The following is a 21,404-nucleotide window of genomic DNA, read 5'->3' as shown; positions in this document are numbered from 1 at the left end:
TGCCCATTCAAGGGTTCTCTCGATGTTGTTGAAGCACAAGCAAAAACTGGATTTTTTTTTATTCTTCAGCCCCAACCTCCAGATCTATGGTTGTGAGATCACCCGGAGGTCCCATTGCCCCAATCCCGGTGTTCTTCGTTTACTGGTGGCGGGCAGTGACTGTGTTTGTCTGTGGCAGGCATGTCCTTGGTTAGTGGCCAAGAAGCATGATGAGTACGTGTGCAACCGAGAAGGCACCGTGGCATCCGCAAAAGGACCTCTTCACGTGGCACACTCTTTCGAGAGTTTTCTCCAGGTCTGTTTTACTCTCTTTTTTCCTTGTGTATCCCCTGAGTAATTTCTGTGGGTTGTAATCCCTTGTTGGTCCTGTTTCTAGCCACATCTAGCAAATGGAAGCAGGTTTGCTGAAAAAAAAAAGCCAAAATAGACTAGGCGAAGCTGGTAGGCTAGACACAAATCATGAGGGGGATGGTCCTGTCACAAGGATGACTGAACTAGCTGTGGGTGATGGTAGGAGGCGTTGTTTGATGGACTATGCAACAGGGCCTTTGGTTGATTGTACTATGTTGATTTTGTACATGGGGAGGAGAGCCCATAGACGGTCGCGTTGAACCGTTAACAAATTCGGAGTCTTGTTGTGATTGCTTGTCCTCTGATGATCGACTTTGTGCCATGGGTTTTCTAACAATAAGCTTGCTCCCAAGTTATGCAGGATGTCAAGCCAATGAAGATGGACAGTGATGCTCGGGAGGTGCTACAAGTCAGGGCTACTGGGGGCATAAGGTTGTGTATGTCAGACACAGTGATGCATGAAGCCATGGACAGGACTTTGTCAATGCAGATATGAGACAAATTGAAGGCTCAGTTTATGTACTAGACCCTGATCTAGAAGGCCACAAGTTGTGGGAGAGAGAGAGACCTCTAAATATTGTCGGAACTGACGTTCCAAAGTAAACCATTCGTCTTCGGAGGCCCCGTATCCATGCTCCCGGTACATCAATTGGATTTGTGCTTGACTGATGGTCAGCAAACAACTACATCACAAAATTTGTACCACATATAAATCCCATGACCAAAATCTTAACTTTCTATTACTGGCAGTCGTGACTACAAAAAAATTATGCTCACCTCATTAACTTGAAAATATGTCCCATTAAGCGGAAAGCTTCCTCTCATTGCTGTCCGGCATGGTATCTGCTTGAATTTGTCACACAGTGATTATTTTTGCTTTATGGATATTATATATATGCACATAAATTTATCATCATGTTTAAAAAGGTTTTTCTGCGAGTAACTCATTTAGAAAACCTATTAGGAACTTGCCAGAATTGTTGTTCTGACTTTCTGAGCCTGAATTTCCCGTGCACTGTTGCCGCTAAAGCATGTTGAACTTCCACATAGTTTACTGGTTTCGTCGAAGTTACAGAATGTCTTTGGTGCATCAGCTGATTGTGCTGTTTCACCTGTTTAAATTTCCAGCATTATTAACATGTAACTAGGATAAAGTTTCAAGTGCATGCTCTTGCCTCGGGTCCAAACATAAAGATGATATCGACAGTGATCGTCTGGCTCTCTTTTGTCGAACTGCAAATATGTAAGCAAAACCCTGGCTTTAACGCATACTTGATTAATAAAAAAAAGTGCCTAAGTTGCTATCTGCTCGGAACTTACTCCTTTCAGAATAGGGTGCCAATCCGGCAGTTCATAGCTGCAAACAAATTAAATTAAATAAGTCAAAACAATAAGCTGCAAACAAATGAAATTATACATAGATAGATGTGTGTGTTCTCCATCCTGAGTGATGCAGATATTACAAAGGAACTCTGAGATATTCTAATTAGTTTAATATCAAGGAAAAATTCATACACTTTGTGTACACTCCTCAGGCGACTGACGTTCTTGAGCTTGCGAGTTGGAATAGATGCAGCTTCGGGACTTATAGCGACCAAGGCCTTTGACATGTCAGTGTCTTCAGTATCAATGTTATTTGCTTGCATATAACTCCTCAAGTTTTGTTTAAACTCCTCCATGTTAAGATTGATGGTAGGAATTTCATCAGGGTCGTCAGTGAAAAGATCCTGTACTGAAGCTTCTTGTGCTGCAATTTCTGGTTCAGGATCGGGGCTTGATGGTTCCTCCACAATTGGCTGATGATTACCAGAAGCAACATGGCCGTGATGGTTTGCATTCCACTCAAAATGACCCTCTGGTCTCGGGTCTATGTATGTTTGGTGGCACATCTCTGCGACCTTTAAATTTTCTGATGCAACCGAACTCTTCTCCTCAGGACCAGTAAGCAAAAGCCTTGCACTGTATTACACACATTATTGTTAGTGACATGTCAGCAAAATACAATTTGGATTCCACGAAATCTCAAAATTCACATAAAACTCACCATTTGAATATCAAGCTAGTAGAACAGGTAAGTGCGTGAACAGAAAATCGAATAGGTATGAGCTTTTCATTAATGCTAGCCCGATAATTTCAATCAAATTTTAAACTAGGGAGAACTGATTTACACTCCAGTATAAATGTAACTATATCTTATGATTAGAAAATAATCAGGTCGTGTATAGTTGTGCCAAGGTTGCTCGTATCATACACATAGTCTAGAGCTACAATTGTGAATTGCAATAGATAGAGAATATCATCCTTCATATATACTCCATGATCTAAGGTCTAAAAAATATTGTGTAGCTGGTTAATAGCTGAAGTAACAAGGATATCATGCAATTTAAGAGATTACCTTGCAAATGCACTAGCGAAGTGCTTACACTCAGCTCTCATGGGGCATGCATTGCAGTTAGGCTTACTTTTGGTACAGAAAATCTGAAAGAGGAAGAAAACAGTCCATCAGTTCATATTAACTCAAATTCCTGTTAGATCATTAGATAGATGCACTGTCTCGCGCCTGTCACCTTTCCAAAAGTTATCATTTGGTAGTGAAGCTCGTACCTGCATACTGAGAGGTGTTACTAAATGTTGGAAGCTAAGAATATTTGTTTTCTGAAATGCTTAATTTGACTTACAAAGTAAACTGATCAAGCTTGCATAGTCGAGGCCAAAGATATTTCTGTATGTGGTCCAGCACGGGATAACTTCGATGGAAGAAGATGATATATGTCAGACAAATTAACCGGTATATATGTATATGCTCCCTGTGATCAAGCTAACTCAAGGGAATAAGAAACATACAGTTTCAATAGGTGCAGTTGAAGAGAGTCAGGCAGAGGTTGAAGAGGCACCCAGCCAAGCCTGACACATATCCGAGCAACATTTGTGTCCACCTAAGGGATTAAACATAAAGATTCTCTGAATAAGAGTGTAACTGGGAGAAGCTTCTCAAGGTAAGGACCGAACATACCGGAAAAGCTACATGACCTAGTGTCAAAAGGCGAACACACTCAGTACTTTTGAGTCCAAGCCCTCTAATGCTTAGAAGGAACTCCCTGAAAGGGTGAAACAAAGGTTCTGACAGGTTAAGAAAATGCAATGGTCAAACGTAATTAAGAAAAAAATATTTAGCTATTGCTAATAGACAGGCCTGTATGACAAGCATGTTTGAGACATGCAAATCGCACATAGCACTCGGAATTTTCCGACACTCGGTTACTACTTAGTTGAATATCTTGGGATCAAATTGACTTATAAAAAATATCTCAGTATTAGCATCGTCACATAAGATTCTGCCATCTTATATACTATGTGCACTTCTATTACTTTACTATGAAGTTATCTTGTTTACCAAAAAAGGCTTTCGCCCTGCTTTATAAATAAAGCAACCACTAGAGCCAAGGTCCAACAAAGTTTAACAAGGTTCACGCTGCACACAACACGCACACACACACACACACACACACACAGCAGTACAACAGATTCTGCTGAGGGCATAGCTCAACAAGCCCAAGAAAAGAACGAAAAAACAAACAGGCACCACTGACTGAAGTTATCTTGTTTAGCATCTTTTGGTCGATTGCCTAGTCTTGTGCCAAAACTATGGCACCACTACGGCAGCCGGGTGTCTACTTCCAATCATGGTGGGCCTCCTCAGTCTTGTCTGTATTGCTGCTCAGAGGAAGGGCACAACATCGCTCATCATGATTGCAGCCTGGTGCCTGGAAGCAGCGGAACATCTGCACTCTCAGTGCTGCACGATGAGGCATCCCGCAGCAGCTGTGCAAGATTCAGGACGAGGCTCGTGACAGGTTTAGACTAGCTGAACTGTCGATGAGTTACAGTTTAAGAGGAATTTCAGTAGAAAGTAGCTACTTTGGCAGGATAAAGCACTCAATCTGGGCAAGATCTGAGGTACATATGAGGCCAGCCGGAACACAGCGGCTTAGGGTTTTAACCCAGTTACAAGAGATGATCGTCTCAGATCCAGAATGGTTGTTCTTATAGCCTTACAGGACAGCAAGCAAAAGAGGGGGAAACAGTAAATGAGCAAGCCCGTTGTCGGATAAATTAACAGTGACGGCTGGGCTTCGGTGAGCCGTAGGATGGACCACCTGTGGTTGATATTGCCGAAGCTGGTAGGAAGCGGTAAGTGGCGCCAGGAACCGTAAGATGCAGATTGGACGACGCAGGCTTCATCACTCAGAGGTGAAACATTACACCTCTATATACTGTCTTCAGTTCTAAGTGTCGATATTCAGCTTCGTCAGGCTTAAGAGCCTGGCAGCTCGTGCTTGGGACCAGAGGCGCAGAGCTAGCTGGTGCAAGGGGTGTGATGTTAATCATGCCCAGGGAGTAATCACATTGTGTTGTGACTGGGTGCATGGTTCAATCGACGAACCACGAGATATGCAAAACTCTCCTTTGTTTTAGGGCAATGAGATGCAAGCCTTTTGCGTATTCGTGGAAAGAATGCTTGAAAACAAGTGCATTATCTATCCCATGTGGCTATAAGAATAATTTATGAAACTAAAACAAGCCTTTTGCGTACCCTTATGGGATTCTATAGCTTCCCGGAATCCCTTCATCACGACATTGCCAAATACCAATCTAGGTTCTTTTGGGCCGGCAATGGCGATAAACAAAAGTACCACATGGTCAAGTGGTCGGAGATTTGTAAACCAAAGGACCAAGGTGGCTTGGGGGTTATTTCATCCAAACGGATGAACATCACCCTTCTCTCCAAATGGTTGTGGAGAATAGCCGCGGGCGAGAGCGGGTTGTGGTTAGACATCCTACACGCAAAATATTTGCGTGGCCAACCATTGGCGTTTGCCCCACGGTCTGGAGGGTCCCAGTTCTGGCAAGCGATAATCCAACTACTCCCGGTCCTCCGTATAGGATCTTCTATCTCGGTAGGATCCGGGGTTGGTACCCTGTTTTGGTTGGACCGTTGGTCGGGTACCAGACCTTTCGCGGTACGCTTTGCGCTGCTTTTCGGCATTTGTGCGAGACCTCATATCTCGGTAGAAGATGCCCTTGGTAACCTTGCCAACCTCACGCTTAGACGTACTTTTGGTACGGCGGAACGGGACCAATGGGAGGAGCTGATTGAGTGTGTGGCGCTACACACCCCCTCGCTTGAGAGTGACACCATCTCTTGGCATCTCGAGCCGAGTGGACAATTCTCCTCTAAGTCCTTATATAAGGCCATTGCAGCCACGCCGGGTCTGGCGGAACTTAATCTCCTTTGGGAGATGAAAGTGTCGATGAAGATCAAAATCTTCCTTTGGAAATTGGCGCGAGGTTGGTTACCCTCGAGTACCGAGGTTCGAAAGAGAAGTGGCCCCAGCGATGGAAATTGCCCACTATGTGATGTCCCGGAAGACTCCAGTCACATCTTTTTTCACATGTCCGGCAGCGATCTTCCTGTGGAGTACCCTTCAGGAGGGGATTGGTGGCGGATGGTGCCATGGCAACCTCCCAGATATGTTCCTTGAAGTGCGTAACATGCCGCTAGTCAACGACCCACAATGTGGGTGGTAGTAATTAGCGCTCTAGCTTGGACATTATGGACCATCCGTAATAAGCTTGTGATTGACTGATGATTCCGCGACGCGCTACTGACGCGATATTACAAATTATGTGGTTTCTTACAGCTATGGAGACCGCTCAGTAAGCGGTGTGCTCGCAACAACATTGACAGGATCATTGCCGAGCTTCGCTCCATCGCCTCCCGTCCCCGCCACCACCGCCGGAGCCGGATTAGCTTGTTGCTCTATTTCTTTGTTGGGGTTGTTGTGCTGTGCCCCCAGCTAACCTTGCACTCTTCTTCGGAACTAGACTAGTTTGTGTTTTGTTTGAACTGCTCCTGTACTGCTGGTGTGACCTTGTTTTGCTTGGTGGTTGCTTTGTAATATAAAGAGGGGGGAAAGCCTTTTTCGTCGGTCAATAGGTCTGATAGTTTTCTTAAAATGTAACTGGTTACTTACTTTGCTGTTTCTGGTTCGAGATCTCTCAGCCATTCAAGATCAATGCTTCCATGGTCTCTCACCAATCGATTTAGAAATTCCTGCACAGCGAATGACCAAGATTAAAATGGGCAAATTTAATATTGTAAATCAAACATGTACCACAGTTGAAATGTGGACATGTTTGACTGGCTAGAGTTTTCAGCCCTGTCATTTTGTCAAAAAGCTTCCTTATACCAGACTTACTTTTATTCGGCCTGCTAGCATATTGTTCAGTCCTCGCTCTCTAATGGTTTCAGATATGGCTTTCACATCTGCTTGCCGTACTGCTTCCCAATCAACCGAATCTTTTGCATTAGGACTTCTTGGTTTATCTCCATTATTGGCGAACAATTCTTTTCGTATTTTTTCCCAATCATAAGTTTTCTCTGTAGGCCCACACACCGTCTTTCCTTTTGATTCATCTGTAGGAACTTCCGATGAACCTTTTTGACTAACTTTTGATTTCCTTATGGGATCTGCAACTCCCTGTGAGACCTGTGAATGAGCATTCAGGTTTTCACACAAGTTTGAAGAACAATAATTTTCACATGTTTCTGCCTGAAGTCTGATAATGTTTTCCAGTTGGGGTTGGCTGCATCCTGACTGACCGTCCATTTGCTTTGCCCTTGTTCTGTATACCTCTTGCGAATTTGAACACTCTTGCTGTTGCGCAAATGGAACTTCAATGTCCTTGCTTGAAAATTTGTATTCACAAAATAACTGTTCTTTAGAAAGTGACTCATCCACTGAACTAATTAATGGCTGAAAGTTTTGTTTCATTATTGGTGAAAAATTCTCATTTTGCGAAGGCTCGGTAGGAAAATGGGACTTCTGCTGGACTAGTGACTCGTCCATACAATATAGAACATTGCTTGAACAATCAGCCTCTCTGGTTTTATTTCTGTTGGACATGCTAGAAGCAGATGGTAACTGATAAAAACTATCCTCAGGTTGTGTAATATTTGGATGAAACATGCTATCAAGGCCTGTGCAGAATGAATTGTCCAGATGGCTGACAAAAGGAACACTCGTCGAATCCACATGGCCATTCTGGAGATAGGAGGCGTAAGCCTGATAAGTTCTGTTTAGATCAAACAACACATCTTTATTCACACCTGGGACTGGAAGAAGATTAACTCCATATTCTGATGATCCGACCATATCATTATGCATGTTCTGGAAATCTTGCATTGGTGGATGCTCTGCATGTCCAGTTGAACTTGTCATCCTATTGGGTAAATTTATCACCATGTGGTCCTTTTCTGGGAAGTATGGCAACAAACTGAACCCCATTGGATCAGTTCTGTGAAAAGGGTAATCTGGCGAATGTTGAGAAGAAACAGAAGAATTTTGTGAAGAAATAGCATCCTCCATTGGTACTTCAGCTTCTATCACGCTTGCAATGCCACTTTCTGGGACAACAAATTTTGATTGCCTATTTTCATGGAGGTCAATTAGGGACTCCCTATATGGAACAGAACATTCTCCTGCTGCAAAGTTGAATCCATCTCCAGAAAAACTTCCAATCAATTCGTTACTGTTACTTCCTTCATGAAACTCGGTATTAAGTATCTCTTCAACAGAGAACTTCCCTTTCAGCTTGAAAGAATCACCAAATAGTCCAGAACAGCTATCATTCTGTCCAGGAGGCATATGAGACTGTTAGGAATATGCAACTTGTATTCCCATGAGGCCATAGGCCGATATATATATACATGTACAGGTGTGGAACATATGCAGGAAACCCCTCATACAACGAGATAAATACAAAGGGGTACATGACTTATATTATAACTCTAACACCCCCCCTCAAACTCATGGTGGATGAACAACACTGAGTTTGGAGAGATAAAAGCCATGTTGTGCTCTAGTCTGAGCCTTTGTCAGGAAATCCACCAACTGTAACTCGGAAGGCACATACTGAAGAGCAATAACCTGATCCTGCACAGCAGCGCGCACATAGAAAGCATCAACACCAATATGCTTGGTGAGCTCATGCTTCACAGGATCGCGTGCAATGCTGATAGCACCTGTACTGTCAGATAGAAGCAGAGTCGGTGTAGTGACAGAAACACCAAAATCCTGAAGTAACCACCGTAACCAAGTCACCTCTGCCGTCAAAAGAGCCATTGCTCGCAACTCAGCCTCGGCACTCGAACGGGAAACTGCAAGCTGTTTCTTCGTCTTCCAGGCAATGAGAGAACCACCAAGAAAAACACAGTAAGCAGAAAGTGAACGGCGATCGGAAGGATCACTAGCCCACGTAGCATCCGAATAGGCCTGGAGCTGTAAAGAACTGGAGCGAGGAAAGAATAGACGGTGAGAGATCGTGCCTCGAAGATATCGAAGAACACGAAGGAGATGACTATAGTGAACCGAGGTGGGGGCAGAGACAAACTGACTCAGAATATGAACCGGATAAGAGATGTCCGGACGAGTGACAGCTAGATAGACAAGACTGCCAACAAGATGACGATAACGCGTCGGATCAGGAAGAGGATCACCATCAGTAGCACGGAGGTGAACATTGAGCTCCATAGGAGTCTCAACAACGCGCTCGTCAGTAAGAGCAGCACGAGCAAGAAGATCCTGGATATACTTTTCCTGGGATATAAAAAAGCCATCAGAGGTAGAAGAGACTTCAATCCCAAGAAAGTAGCGAAGAGGTCCAAGATCAGACATAAGAAACTGCTCACTAAGACGGGCCTTGACAAAGGCAATATACTCGGGGTCATCCCCCGTGATGATCATGTCATCAACATAAAGAAGAAGAAGAGTCCGACCACGAGGAGAAAGGTGAATAAACAATGCGGGATCATGAGCACTTGCTAAAAAACCAGCAGCAGTGATCACAGAGGCAAAGCGCTCAAACCAGGCGCGGGGGGCTTGCTTAAGGCCATAGAGAGAGCGACGAAGACGACATACCATGCCATCAGGAACAGAATACCCAGGTGGTGGCTGCATGTACACCTCCTCACGCAGCTCACCATTAAGAAAGGCATTCTTAACATCAAGCTGAGATACAGACCAGTGGCGTGCAGAGGCAACGGCAAGAAGGGTACGAACAGTGGTCATATGAGCCACAGGAGCAAAAGTCTCATCATAATCACGACCATGCTCCTGCTGAAAACCACGAGCCACAAGACGAGCTTTGTGACGCTCAAGAGAACCATCAGAGCGAGTCTTAACCTTGTAGACCCACTTACAAGTGATCGGACGGACTCCGGGAGGAAGAGAAACAAGATCCCAAGTACCAGTGCGTTCAAGAGCAGCAATCTCCTCTGCCATCGCAAACTGCCATTCAGGATGAACAACAGCCTGACGGTAAGAAGTCGGCTCAAGAACAGCAGCACCAGCGGTGGGAAATCCAAAGCGATCAACAGGCGGACGAGGACGAGAACGCAAGCCATAAGTAGGCTGAGAGGAAGATGACGACCCATCCACAGAGACATCAACTGGTCGTGGACGACGAGTGTAATGCTGAGGAAGAGATGGAATAATAGAAGAAGGAATCGGCAAGGTAGAATCAGGGGGTGACGACGAAGAAGTCACCGGAGATGAAGGTGTAGAATCCGGTGACAAACTGGGAGAGGAAGTCACCGGAGATGAAGGTGGAGAATCCGGCGACATGCGAGGCGAGGAGACCGGGGAGGATGGTGGCTGCAAGTCAACAAGATGTGGAGAAGGAGAGGAAGTGGAACGGAGAGGTACAGTGTCGGCGGGGGTGATAGGTGAGTCAGGAAAAGTGAGGAAAGAGATATCCTGCACTGAAAAAGTCGAGGAAGATGGGCGTGGGTAGAAGGGACGAGACTCTTCAAAAGTCACATCTCGAGAGATACGCATCCGACGACCAATAGGATCCCAACAACGATAGCCCTTATGCTCATCACTGTAGCCTAAGAAAACACACTCAACAGACTGAGCGGTCAGTTTGGTGCGTTCGCGAGGGGCAAGAAGAACATAGCAAACACAACCAAACAAGCGAAGCATCGAATAATCGGGAGAACGATCAAAAAGTCGCTCGAAAGGAACACCACCCTGTAGAGCAGCGGAAGGCTGTAGATTGATAAGATAGGTGGATGTGGAGACGGCCTCAGCCCAAAAATGAGGCGGGAGAGAGGCAGCAATCATCAATGCACGAGCCGTCTCAAGAAGATGTCGATGCTTTCGCTCAGCCACACCATTCTGAGCATGAGCACCAGGACAAGAGAATTGAGAGAGAGTCCCGTGCTCAGCAAGAACACCACGCAACATCTTAGAGATATACTCGCCAGCGGAGTCAGCACGAAAAACACGAATGGGTGAAGAGAACTGAGTATGAACCATGGCAGCAAAACGCTTATAAATAGACAACACCTCAGAACGAGAAGTCATGAAATAAAGCCATGTGTAACGAGAGAAATCATCTATGAAAATAATATAGTATTTATGAACACCTTTCGAAGCGAAAGGGGCCGGACCCCATACATCAGAATGGACTAAATCGAAAGGACGCTTAGACACTGACTCACTATGTGAATATGGTAACTGAATCTGCTTGCCAAGACGACAACCCTGACACTCTAAAGAGACATCTCCTGAGACAGACCCCAGAAGGCCTCGACGAACTAAAGAAGACAACCGAGAACCACACAGATGACCAAGTCGATGATGCCACTGCTGGAAGGAACTAGTGACGGAGGCAACAGAAGCGGAAGAACTGGCAATGGTGGTGGCAGCAGAAGGAACATGAAGCCAGTCCAACTCCCAAAGACCCTGAGAATCACGGCGGCGAGGGCCAGCCCCAACCAGAGTGTGCGTGTGACGGTCCTGGACAGAACAAGAGTCAACGTCGAGGATGACGCGACAACCAGAATCCGTAAGTTGACCAGCAGAAAACAAATTCATGGTAAGTCGAGGAACATGAGCAACATCAGGAACAAAATAAGAAGGAGTAGTAAGATTGCCTCTACTAGCAACAGAAAGTGGAGTACCATCAGCAGTGAAGACATGAATAGGAGAATCCAGTGATCGAAGAGAGGACAAAGTGGAGGAATGAGAAGACATATGAAAAGAAGCTCCAGAGTCCAGAACCCATGGGGATGTACCTGACTGTGTAGAGGGTGATTGCTCAGTGCGGGAAGCATCAGTCACAGAACCGGCAGTACCCGTCGAGGAAGAACCTGAAGCCGCGAGCAGACGCTTAAGTCTCAGAATATCCTGCTCAGTCAAAGCAATGGCTGAAGCTGTCGAGGTAGACGACGAAGTCCCTGAAGATGATGATTGAGCCTTGCGCAGGTGTTTCTTCTTCGTGTAGCACTGAGACTCAAGATGACCATCATTGTTGCAATAGGCGCAGTGTGGACGGGGGCGACCTGAGCCTCCAGAAGGAGTGGGCAAGAGCGGCGGAGCACTAGAGCGAGAAGTGGTCGATGGAGCACGAGTAGCAAGCACAGAGGGAACCTCCAGCAAACCAGCACCACGTAAGCGAGTCTCCTCTACACGAATCTCAGAAAGCGCCTCCATGAGAGAAATACGGCCACGAGCAAACAACTGAGCACGCCGGGGCTCAAACTCCTTACGGAGCCGAGACAAGAACTCATAGACGCGATGAAACTCCAAATTGGCCTGGACAGCCTGGCAACAGGGGCAGGTACGACACCCAGCACTACGGAGAGAATCAAGCTGACGCCAGATAGCAGAACTCTGTGCATAGAAGTCATCAACAGTAGAGTCACCCTGCTGAAGAGCATGCTCCTGACGGATCACAGAGAGGTATAGGGCATCACCAGAGGGCTGATAGCGCTCACGAAGACGGATCCACATCTCAAAGACAGTAGAAAGACCCAGAAATTCAGAAGCAAACTGAGGCAGAACACTAGCAGTGAGAACAGCTGCAGCACGAGCATCATCATCAAGCCACTGGGTGTAAGCAGACAGAGCACCATGATACAACTGAAGAGCCTCCTCATAAGCCAAAACCCTCTCATCATAAGCACGATCAGCAGCCTCATCAGCAACCTTAGCCGCATCCTTGGCGGCCTGATTAGCATCCGTAGGAAGAACCGATGGAGTTGGCGGAGTAGGGGCCACCGGAGGAACTGGACGTGGCGGACAGCAGACCTCGCCAGAAAGAACACCCCAAAGACGAATGCCACGCATGTGAATGCGCATGAAGCCAGTGAACTCGGTGTAGTTAGTACCATCAAAGATCACCGGACAGCGAGGGACAGCAACAAAACCCGATGCAGCAGACATTTTTTTTTGTAGATCCGATGAGAACAACCAGATCAGGATCAGGCGCTGGCTATGGAGCAGCTTTCGAGTGGGAGAGCAGCGCTGCTGGGAGATCGAGGCCGGCGGATCAGGCGCTGGCTATGGAGCAGCTGCGAGTGGGAGAGAGAGGCGGGCGGGGGCGAGCGAGGCGAGACCACCAGCGACCTGAGCGGGCCGGCGCCGGATCGGGCGTCCGCTGGAGAGGACGCGAGCGACGGGCGTCTGCGGGAGAGGGAGCGGAGGGAGATCGAGGCCGGCCCGTCGATCGGGACCCGGCTACAGGATCTTGGCAGCTGGCTCGGTCACGAGCGGAACCAGTCGGCTGGAAGCGACGGGCGTCCGCGGGAGATCGATGGAGTCCGATCGGGAGAGGAGGGAGATCGCCCCCTGCGGCCGGCTGCTTCGATCTGGCTAGGCACTCTGCTTCGATCGAGAGCGGCAGCAAAGATCTGGAGAGGAGGGATCGAATGCACGAGTTGCAGCGTGCGAAAAAATTAACCTAGCTCTAATACCATGTTAGGAATATGCAACTTGTATTCCCATGAGGCCATAGGCCGATATATATATACATGTACATGTGTGGAACATATGCAGGAAACCCCTCATACAACGAGATAAATACAAAGGGGTACATGACTTATATTATAACTCTAACAGAGACATCTCTGCTGTAGATCCCTCCGGGCCTTCTGGTTTGACTGGAAATTTCGCAGCAACCGCCATGAAAGCAGAACTGGATTTTTTTTAAATAATGGCAGTTAGACTAATGTTGAAACAATAACATGCGAATTAGAAGCAGTATACTTATTCCAGATAGGCTAGAATTTAATTCTCAATAAATTAAATAGGCTAGAAGTTTGCTTTCACCTAGAAAGATGGTCGGCAACATTCTGAGTAAGATATACACCCACAACCGAGTCAACAACTGATCCTTTCCAAGGAGAGAATCGTCTATCCCCTGTAAAGAGATCCAGTATTGAAGTTTATTGTGCAAGCCAAAAACGCATCTGAACTGTAACCTAACACACATGTAACCATAGTCTTGTAACAATAAGAAAGAGCCATCTCTTCCATTCATATATTGGGATGGTGCATGATGGTGGTCCATGTAACATTCTGAAGCATTGTTTTCTTAACTAAAATTCAGAAGCACTGTTCAAATGCAATCAACTGATCTTCTTTTCGGATGCAAACCCTAACTACTTCATTTTTTTTTCAGGATCAGTCTCACAAATGCAATTTAGACCATTATCACGATATAAACACATATCTGTCGCGTGTTACTTTCTACGAAAAAACTATGCTATGATGAGATGAGATCAATCTAAATATTTTAGGACCTAAATAAAAACAAGTTGCATGCTCAAGGAGGTAACGAACTTTTATGTGACCATAGGGAGTAGTATATACCAAAGAGAACGCACTACAAATTTGATGTTGAAACAGAATTCATACCCTGAACTAGGTGCATGCGAGCAATAAATGCATCGATTCTCCCCCGGAACACTCTTCTTTCCTCATCAAGCAACTTCTCTTTATCCTTGTCCATGCCTCCAGCATCATCACTCATATTTGGTGCAATTAGTAAGTTCCACATCAAAGAGGTTACTGGATCGATGTCCACCCTGGGTCGAGAACGTTTTTTATTTCCATTTCTCTGAAATGGTACGAGCGCATCAGATGTGCCTTTATTACAAGCAGCTGCCATAACTTTATCTGATTTGCTAATGTATAAAAGGTTGAAAATTTCAATTTCGGCGTCTAAAGGATCAGCTGATAGTGCTATAAGTTCAGTAATGGCTCCATCAATATGCTCGGAACCGATGCTTCTATAATTATCACGGTCAGAGATCTCCAAAATGCTTGGTCTCTCCATACTTCTTTTAGACTCCGACGTTGCCGCCTTAGTAGTAGTTCCTGCAGAAAGTTCAGAGCCACAAGAAATAGGCTCATTGTCGGTGCATTTGCCTTTTGACGATAAACGTTTTGCAGGACGAACAGTTTCTTTCCTTGTGCCTCTGCCTTTTGGCTTCCCATTGCTTTCTTCCTTTCTTGGACGGCCGCTCTTTGGCTTTTTGGTAGGGTTTGCTTCTTTGTTTTCTCCAGAAGCATCTAGCAAACGGCGTTTAGCTCTTGTTGATTTACTTACTGGTTTCCCAACAGCTTCAATTCCTGTGTGTGTGATCTGCTCGCCATGAATAGCAATGCAGTAGTTGTTCACAGCATCATCATAAGCAGACGCGCCATGTGTTTCTGGAACTGATTCTGGCCCGTTAACCATGCGTTTTTCGAAGTACTGGAGTTGATGAATACCACCACTGGGGATATAATTTTCTATAAATGGATTCTCAGTACCACTGGGCAATTGTGTGTGCTCTGCAGTCGAGTATCTTGGCTGTTTGCCAGGTAAAGCAATACTACAATCTTCGTCAATGGAGTAATGCAGAGTAGGTTCGACTTCCAAAGTCTGAAGTTGATGGCTTCCCATCGTCTGGATATTACGTATTTGGTAGTACATTGTTTCCTCCAAGAGAATTTATGTATCTGGACTGTTTGTCAGGCGAAGCAACAAAAACTGTGTCACTGGTGTCACACAGGGACAGGGTAGGTTGGTTATGTTGTTGGACCCTGATGAGTTCAGAGATCCCAGAGCTAATCATTCGTTGGTGACATCGTGATTTATCAAGGGCCAACGACCTCTGGACATCAGCCAAGGTAAAAGCTCCAGAGTTTGTTGCTGAAACTTCATTTGTATTCCACTTACTGGGAAGATGCGCTGACGAGGAAGAAAACTCGCCCACAGCTCCAAACTGCTGATTCTTTTGAGACTCTGGTCTCATCTGTTGGCAAGTTTCAGTAAGATAAGATCCTCGAGAACTGCTGGAATGGGGGTCATTATGGATTGTCCTTGAACTATTTGAGTGCACAAAGCTTGTGTCTAAAGAAACCATAGGGCCATTGACAGCACTATGCTCTCTCTGATTACCTACTGGTGCAGGAATATGGGGAAAATCGTAAGAATTATGAAGACCAAAAGAAGCTTCATTATGGTTGTTCTGATTGGTAGCAAAGCTCGAACCATCGCCCTGCACAGAAAATCCGTCCATTGTCACAGCTTCTCTTGTAAAAGCTTTGGGGTTGGCATTTATTGAGCTGCTGGTGCCCCCCCAATGACATGCCACCCGCGCATGAGTTCTTTTAGCTGCATATATTGATGACCGAGGATCCTCTGGATTGAAAGACGCTTCAGTAACCTGGGCTTGTGATGCTAGATCAGCATTTTTTCGCCGATCATCCTCATTGAACTTCAAGCTTCTCCTTGCTTTTATTTTTTCAGCTCTGTTCTGCATATCAGAATCTTCTGCTGGAGGTTGGTTCGTTGTTGCGTTTAGTCCCTTTTTGCGGACATATTTCCTCTTGCCAGTTGAGCGAGTCTCCTTCTCCTTGGCAGGCTTTGCAGTTGTATACTTCTGTATTTTGGTTATTTTTTTCTCTTTGACTACCTTGGGCCTGTGCTTTTTCCTCTTAGGTATTTTGTCTTCTTTTCTACTGAAGCCAGTACCTTCAGCCGGACCAGCTTCATTGTTTGTCCCCAGCTCAATGGGTGAATTCATCTGAGATGCCTGAAACTTGCCCTCGTCCATGCTAGCTATTTTTTCCTCAAAAACTTAGTGTTCATCTGTAAAAAAGATTTACAAAGACACCATGCAAAAAGGTTATATAATGTCCAAAAGAGCAATGATCGCAGTGTAAGTAAACAGTACAATGATCGTGCGGCTTTGCTTAAACACTAAGTTTTTGCGGAAACACGTAGTACTACGTGGTAACTTCTTCAACTCTCGCATCGGCATGTTTTCTGCGTGTACTAAGGACATAGATTCGAGAGTAACTCAGCATTTTCATCTTATCTCCTTCAACCTTCTTATTTAGGAAATATATGTCCCATTTCAAACCATCAAAGTTGGTTCTCCCTCCGTCCTAAAATTCTTGTCTTAAATTTGTCTAAATATGGTGTATCTGATACTAAAACGTGACTTGATACATCCGTATTTAGACAAATTTAAGACAAGAATTTTGGGACGGAGGGAGTATTTCAATGGGATGGAACATGATCTTCTCAAGGACTAGCAAAGATTTCAATGGGATGGAACAATACAAGCTTGTGTGACGACATTGCTTCGACGTTAAGCTTTTTGTGGAAGCATCATATAACACGTGACTTTTTCACTCTCGCTCGGCATCGTGATCCATGTGTGTGCTTCTTTTGTTAGAAATGCTAGCAACATATGGCACTACCCGCATGCCATCCAAACCTATTGGTCATTAACTTAGATGTTCCCAATGTTTTGGCTGCTATCCAAATTACTCTATTATTCCAAAGCCAATGAAATATTCCAACTATCCAGTTATTAACGTGTGTCCCATAGCGTGGCTTTGCTTAAACACTTAGATGTTCCCAAGGTTTTGGCCGCTATTTTGAATTACCCTATTATTCCAAAGCCAATGAAAGTACATGGTATCACGTGGTACCATCTTCAACTCTCACCTCGACATGTTTGCAACGTGTGCTAAGGACGTAGATTTGAGTCTAAGTTTTCGCCTTCAAAAACGCTTGGCAACATTGGGTAAGCCTTTATGAATAGGTCGGAGGTCTATCCTCCTTTTCGGGAAAAGAACTGCAAAGAGGACTTTGCTTTAGTGTTAAGCATTCAAGAAACACTCGGCACCAAGTTAAGTGTTGGCATGCCTAGTGCCATTACTCGCTTAGGGCATGAGGCTTGTGTGGCGGCATTGATTTGATGCTCAGCTTATTGTGGAAGCACCTTATAACCCATGCCTATTTCACTCATTGGTTGGTATCGTGATCCATGTGTGTGCTTGTTTTTAGACATGCTAACAACATATGGCACCACCCACATGCCATGTTCTGACTATTCGGTTAATAACACGTCCATAGCACGGCTTTGCTTAAACACTAAGTTTTTTTAGGAAACGCATGGTACTGTCTGCAGGGACAGAGCCAGGATCCAAGAAGGGGGGGGGGGGGCAAACACAATTTACCAAGCTTTAGGGGGGCAAATATAAATTTAAAGGGTATATATGTAATTTTTTAAGGAAATCTCAAGGGTATATGTAAAACAATTTCAACCAGGGAGGGGGGCTCCCCTCACCCCTGGCGGTGGCTTCATGACTAACCATGTGGCGCCTTCTTCAACTCTCGCCTCGGCATGTTTATCACATGTGCCAAGTAGATAGATTCGAGAGTAAGTTGTCGCCTTCAAGAAACGCTTGGCGACATTGGTTAAGCGTTTATGCAGAGGCTGGAGATCTATCCTCCTTTTCGAGGAAAAAGTGTGAAGAGGACTTGCTTTAGTGTTAAGCATTCAAGAAACGCTTGGTGAAAAATGTCAATGTTGGCATGCCTAGAGCCATTATTCACTTAGGGGCATGAGGTTTGTGTGGCGACATTGCTTCGACGTTAAGCTTTTTGTGAAAGCATCTTATAACTTTTTACTCACTGCTCGGCATTGCGATCCACGTGTATACTTGTTTTTTAGAAACGCTAGCAACATATGGCACCACCCACATGCCATGCCAGCAATACGGTTAGTAACGCGTCGCGTGGCGCGATTTTGCTTAAACACTAAGTTTTTTTAGCATATATAAATGTGGTGCCGTGTGGCGACATTGTTTCAACGTTAAGCTTTTTGTGGAAGCGCCTTATAACCCGTGTCTCATTGCTCGGCATTGTGATCCATGTGTGCTTGTTTTTTAGAAATGCTAGCAACATATGGCACCACCCACACGCCATGTCCCGTCTATACGGTTAGTAATATGTCGCATAGTGCAGCTTTGCTTAAACAGTAAGTTTTTGAGGAAACTTGTGATACCGCATGGCGACATTGCTTCGAGGCTAAGCTCTTTGTGGAAGAACCTTATAGCCCGTGACTGTTTCACTCATCGCTTGGTATCGCGATCCATTTGTGTGCTTATTTTTCAAAAACGGTAGCAACATATGGCACCGCCCACACGCCATGTCCCGGCTATTCGGTTAGTAAGCGTCGTATAACGCGGCTTTGCTTAAACACTAAGTTTTTTAGGAAACACGTGGTATCGCATGGCGCCTTCTTCAACTCTCGCTTCGGTATGTTTGCCGCGTGTGATAAGGAGATAGACTCGAGCCTAAAGAGATAGACTCGAGGCTAAGTTTTGAGGAAGAAAATATGTCCCATTTCAACCCATAAAAATTGGTATCTCCATGGCAGTGGCGAGTCTAGTAGGTGAGCTTCATAGGGCTCTAGCCTACCCTCCAATTTTTTTTACTATACTACTACTCTTCTCTGCTTAGCCTATCAGCGAAACAATAGGCAACAGCCCACACGCAGGACTGCCCAACCAAAGCAACGAAGCACATAATGCACGCATCCAGGCTTCTGGACACGCCACACGCACTGCTCACGCTCCAGGTCCAGGGCTCCAGACCTAGCGTTGGTCGACGTTGGGGCGGCCGGCGGCGGACCACGTTGCAGAAAATTTCCAGTAAATACTATTACATGTTTTTAGTAGTATTCTGTGAAAGTTTGAGCATATTTGGACAAGGAAATTGTAGTCTTTACTGAAATTTTCCATAATACTACCGTAACATTGTCCCAAGGCTATTTAGCTAGGCAGATTCAAAATTTGGTTCAAACTATAATTCTTTTTCATAAATTCCACAAAAATCCCAGTGAACACTACATGTCTCTAGTAGAAATCTGGGAAAATCTTAGCTTATTTGAAAAAGGGAATTACGAGATGATGTTGTTTTTCTTCAAGCGATTGTTTCGTTTTTTTTCGCCGTTAACTTTGAGCCCATCCTCCAATTTCGTCCTGGATTCGCCACTGCTCCATGGGGATGGAACATCATCCTCTCAGGGGACTAGCTAATGATTTCGTCAAAGACGCGCTTGGGCGAAAGCAACGTACCAAAGCATCTGATCGGCTATCAAAACATGGTCACGGCCACAGACTATTATCTCCAGGAGTAAATGGGCATAAACATGGCAATAATCTTATAAGCATGCGCTGGATCACAAAGCATTAACCCGTCACTAAAATTGTAGCATTACCTGTTTCTTACACCTCCGAGCCAAACCAGACCCAATCCTGCAAGCTCTGCAGTCTCCTGCCGTCCTACGGAGCTGGATGCATCCGACAATCCACCCTAATAATAACATAAAAACTGTGAAATGGAAACAAGTGAACGAAAGAGCAAAACACAAAAGGAAACCAAGCCCGCAGGCGATGTGCACTTACTTCACTGGTGGAGCCAGAGCAGATCGGCCATGTACGACCTCGCGATGCGCGTCCCCCCGCGTCGGTGCTCGTGCAGAGACCTTTGGTGAGAAGTACGGAGCGTCGCTTCCTCCTAGGGTCCCAGTCCCCTCCTCTCCACCCCGGATCTGTGCGGTGCGGGGGAGAGAGAGAGGTGAGCAAGGGACAGAAAGGGAGGGAAACGAAAAGAGCAAGCAGGGGCGTCGCTGCAAGAGAGAGAGAGATCGCATTGTGCGGTCCGACCGAGCCGGTGGGCCCTCTCTTATAGCCTGCCGCATGCATGGTCGGTCACTCGGTTGGTGGCGTGTAGCGACACCTGTAGCCTTCACACCTCACCAAACCTGGTGCCGCATCGCGTACCACCAAACCAGCCCAAGCAGACAGGTTTCAGAGCCTTCGGCTTCTACGTCGTGGGCTCGTAATTGCCTGCCCGGCTCGGATCCAAACGGTGGCGATTCGGCGCTGCTCCTGGGCCCGGGCGGGCGAGATGCGGGAATCACTGAGCGTAAAGGCTATTTACTACTGTTGCCCGACCTTAGTTTTGAGACTTTGCGGCTGTTGCGGGGAACGATCTATTCTGCGACACCAATCTCCCGCCTTAAAAGCATGTCTAACGACATGGATTTTCAGCTCTCGGGTTTAGATGTACTTGGATGAATAATAAAATTCAAAAAATCATCAAAAGAAGTCAAAAAAACTGAAAAAAATTACTGTCAGCAAACATTGTTCACTGTTTTATCTATGTGCAAAGTTTTGTGAGAAGAAAACAATCGTGGTGCTCTAGGTGAAAAATAAAAAAATCGATGCTCCAAAAGTGGTTTTGTAAGCATTTTTTAGCACTGATTTTTTTGTCCAAATCATTACAAATGTTGGTACCATCATGAAATTTGCATGTATGTAGGAAACTAACCAATGTTTCTTGACAAAAAAACAGAAATAATAACTTTTGGATTGTTCATAGCAAGAGCATATGAGCTCGGGTGTAAACTGGCACTTTCACAAGTCTAATTCATCACTTAATTTGGCAACTCCTAATAACACACAACTAAAATTGAACTCCCAAAAAATCTGAGGCATTGGAGGATGGTATCTAACCCAGCTTCAATCTTAACTCTCAAAACTTGTTTTACAATGTGAACTTCATTTCAAACACAAACATGGCATAAACTCCATTAACTTATTCAATGTCATAGTACTGTACATAATCTGACGACTCGATAAACTCATAATTAAACATAAACTGCTACTTCTTATACTTATTCATCTAGAACACGATGAGGTGTCTCTTGCGCTTCTTCATAGTTTCCATGGTATAAACTTCCTCCCTACGAACTCTGTGGGGGATCATCCATGGATTATTGGGGTTTCTCGTCATTGTGATCATAATTAAACATAAACTGCTACTTCTTATACTTATTCATCTAGAAC

At 45.2% G+C, this 21,404-nt stretch overlaps 2 protein-coding genes across 2 annotated transcripts; both read right to left on the bottom strand.

Moving 5' to 3' along the window:
- Positions 1-372: 372 nt before the first annotated feature.
- On the bottom strand, positions 373-20,190 carry LOC125518904 (protein ROS1A-like). The gene is made up of 22 exons (XM_048683798.1): positions 19,959-20,190; positions 19,772-19,866; positions 14,118-16,341; positions 13,530-13,620; positions 13,318-13,395; positions 11,495-12,693; positions 9,960-10,067; positions 8,343-8,437; positions 6,612-8,066; positions 6,387-6,466; positions 3,365-3,449; positions 3,196-3,287; positions 3,030-3,098; positions 2,919-2,955; positions 2,747-2,829; positions 1,741-2,310; positions 1,672-1,708; positions 1,527-1,584; positions 1,342-1,463; positions 1,129-1,194; positions 920-1,034; positions 373-404 (listed from the first exon to the last, which is right to left on the bottom strand). Exons 3-22 carry the CDS (start codon positions 15,178-15,180, stop codon positions 373-375), a joined length of 5,535 nt encoding a protein of 1,844 aa, XP_048539755.1. The 5' UTR covers positions 15,181-16,341; positions 19,772-19,866; positions 19,959-20,190.
- On the bottom strand, positions 11,113-12,656 carry LOC125520370. Its single transcript, XM_048685276.1, has 2 exons — positions 11,495-12,656; positions 11,113-11,216 (listed from the first exon to the last, which is right to left on the bottom strand). The coding sequence occupies exons 1-2, from the start codon at positions 12,642-12,644 to the stop codon at positions 11,170-11,172; spliced, it is 1,197 nt and encodes a 398-aa protein (XP_048541233.1). The 5' UTR covers positions 12,645-12,656; the 3' UTR covers positions 11,113-11,169.
- Positions 20,191-21,404: the final 1,214 nt, after the last annotated feature.

The sequence above is a fragment of the Triticum urartu genome, chromosome 7, assembly GCF_003073215.2.
Source record: "Triticum urartu cultivar G1812 chromosome 7, Tu2.1, whole genome shotgun sequence".
Lineage (NCBI taxonomy): Eukaryota > Viridiplantae > Streptophyta > Magnoliopsida > Poales > Poaceae > Triticum > Triticum urartu.
Note: the sequence above shows the minus strand (reverse complement) of the source record. Positions and strands in the feature narration are given on the sequence as shown.

Excerpts from the sequence above, each read along its gene's own strand:
- LOC125518904 (XM_048683798.1), bottom strand. The coding sequence starts at position 15,180 with ATGTACTACCAAATACGTAATATCCAGACGATGGGAAGCCATCAACTT. Across the intron at positions 2,956-3,029 it reads AAGCTTGATCAGTTTACTTT|GTACGAGCTTCACTACCAAA; the intron begins GTAAGTCAAATT and ends CTCAGTATGCAG. Across the intron at positions 1,709-1,740 it reads TCATTTGTTTGCAGCTTATT|CTATGAACTGCCGGATTGGC; the intron begins GTTTTGACTTAT and ends ATTTGTTTGCAG.
- LOC125520370 (XM_048685276.1), bottom strand. The coding sequence starts at position 12,644 with ATGTCTGCTGCATCGGGTTTTGTTGCTGTCCCTCGCTGTCCGGTGATC. Across the intron at positions 11,217-11,494 it reads ATCACCCTCTACACAGTCAG|GACCGTCACACGCACACTCT; the intron begins GTACATCCCCAT and ends TGTTCTGTCCAG.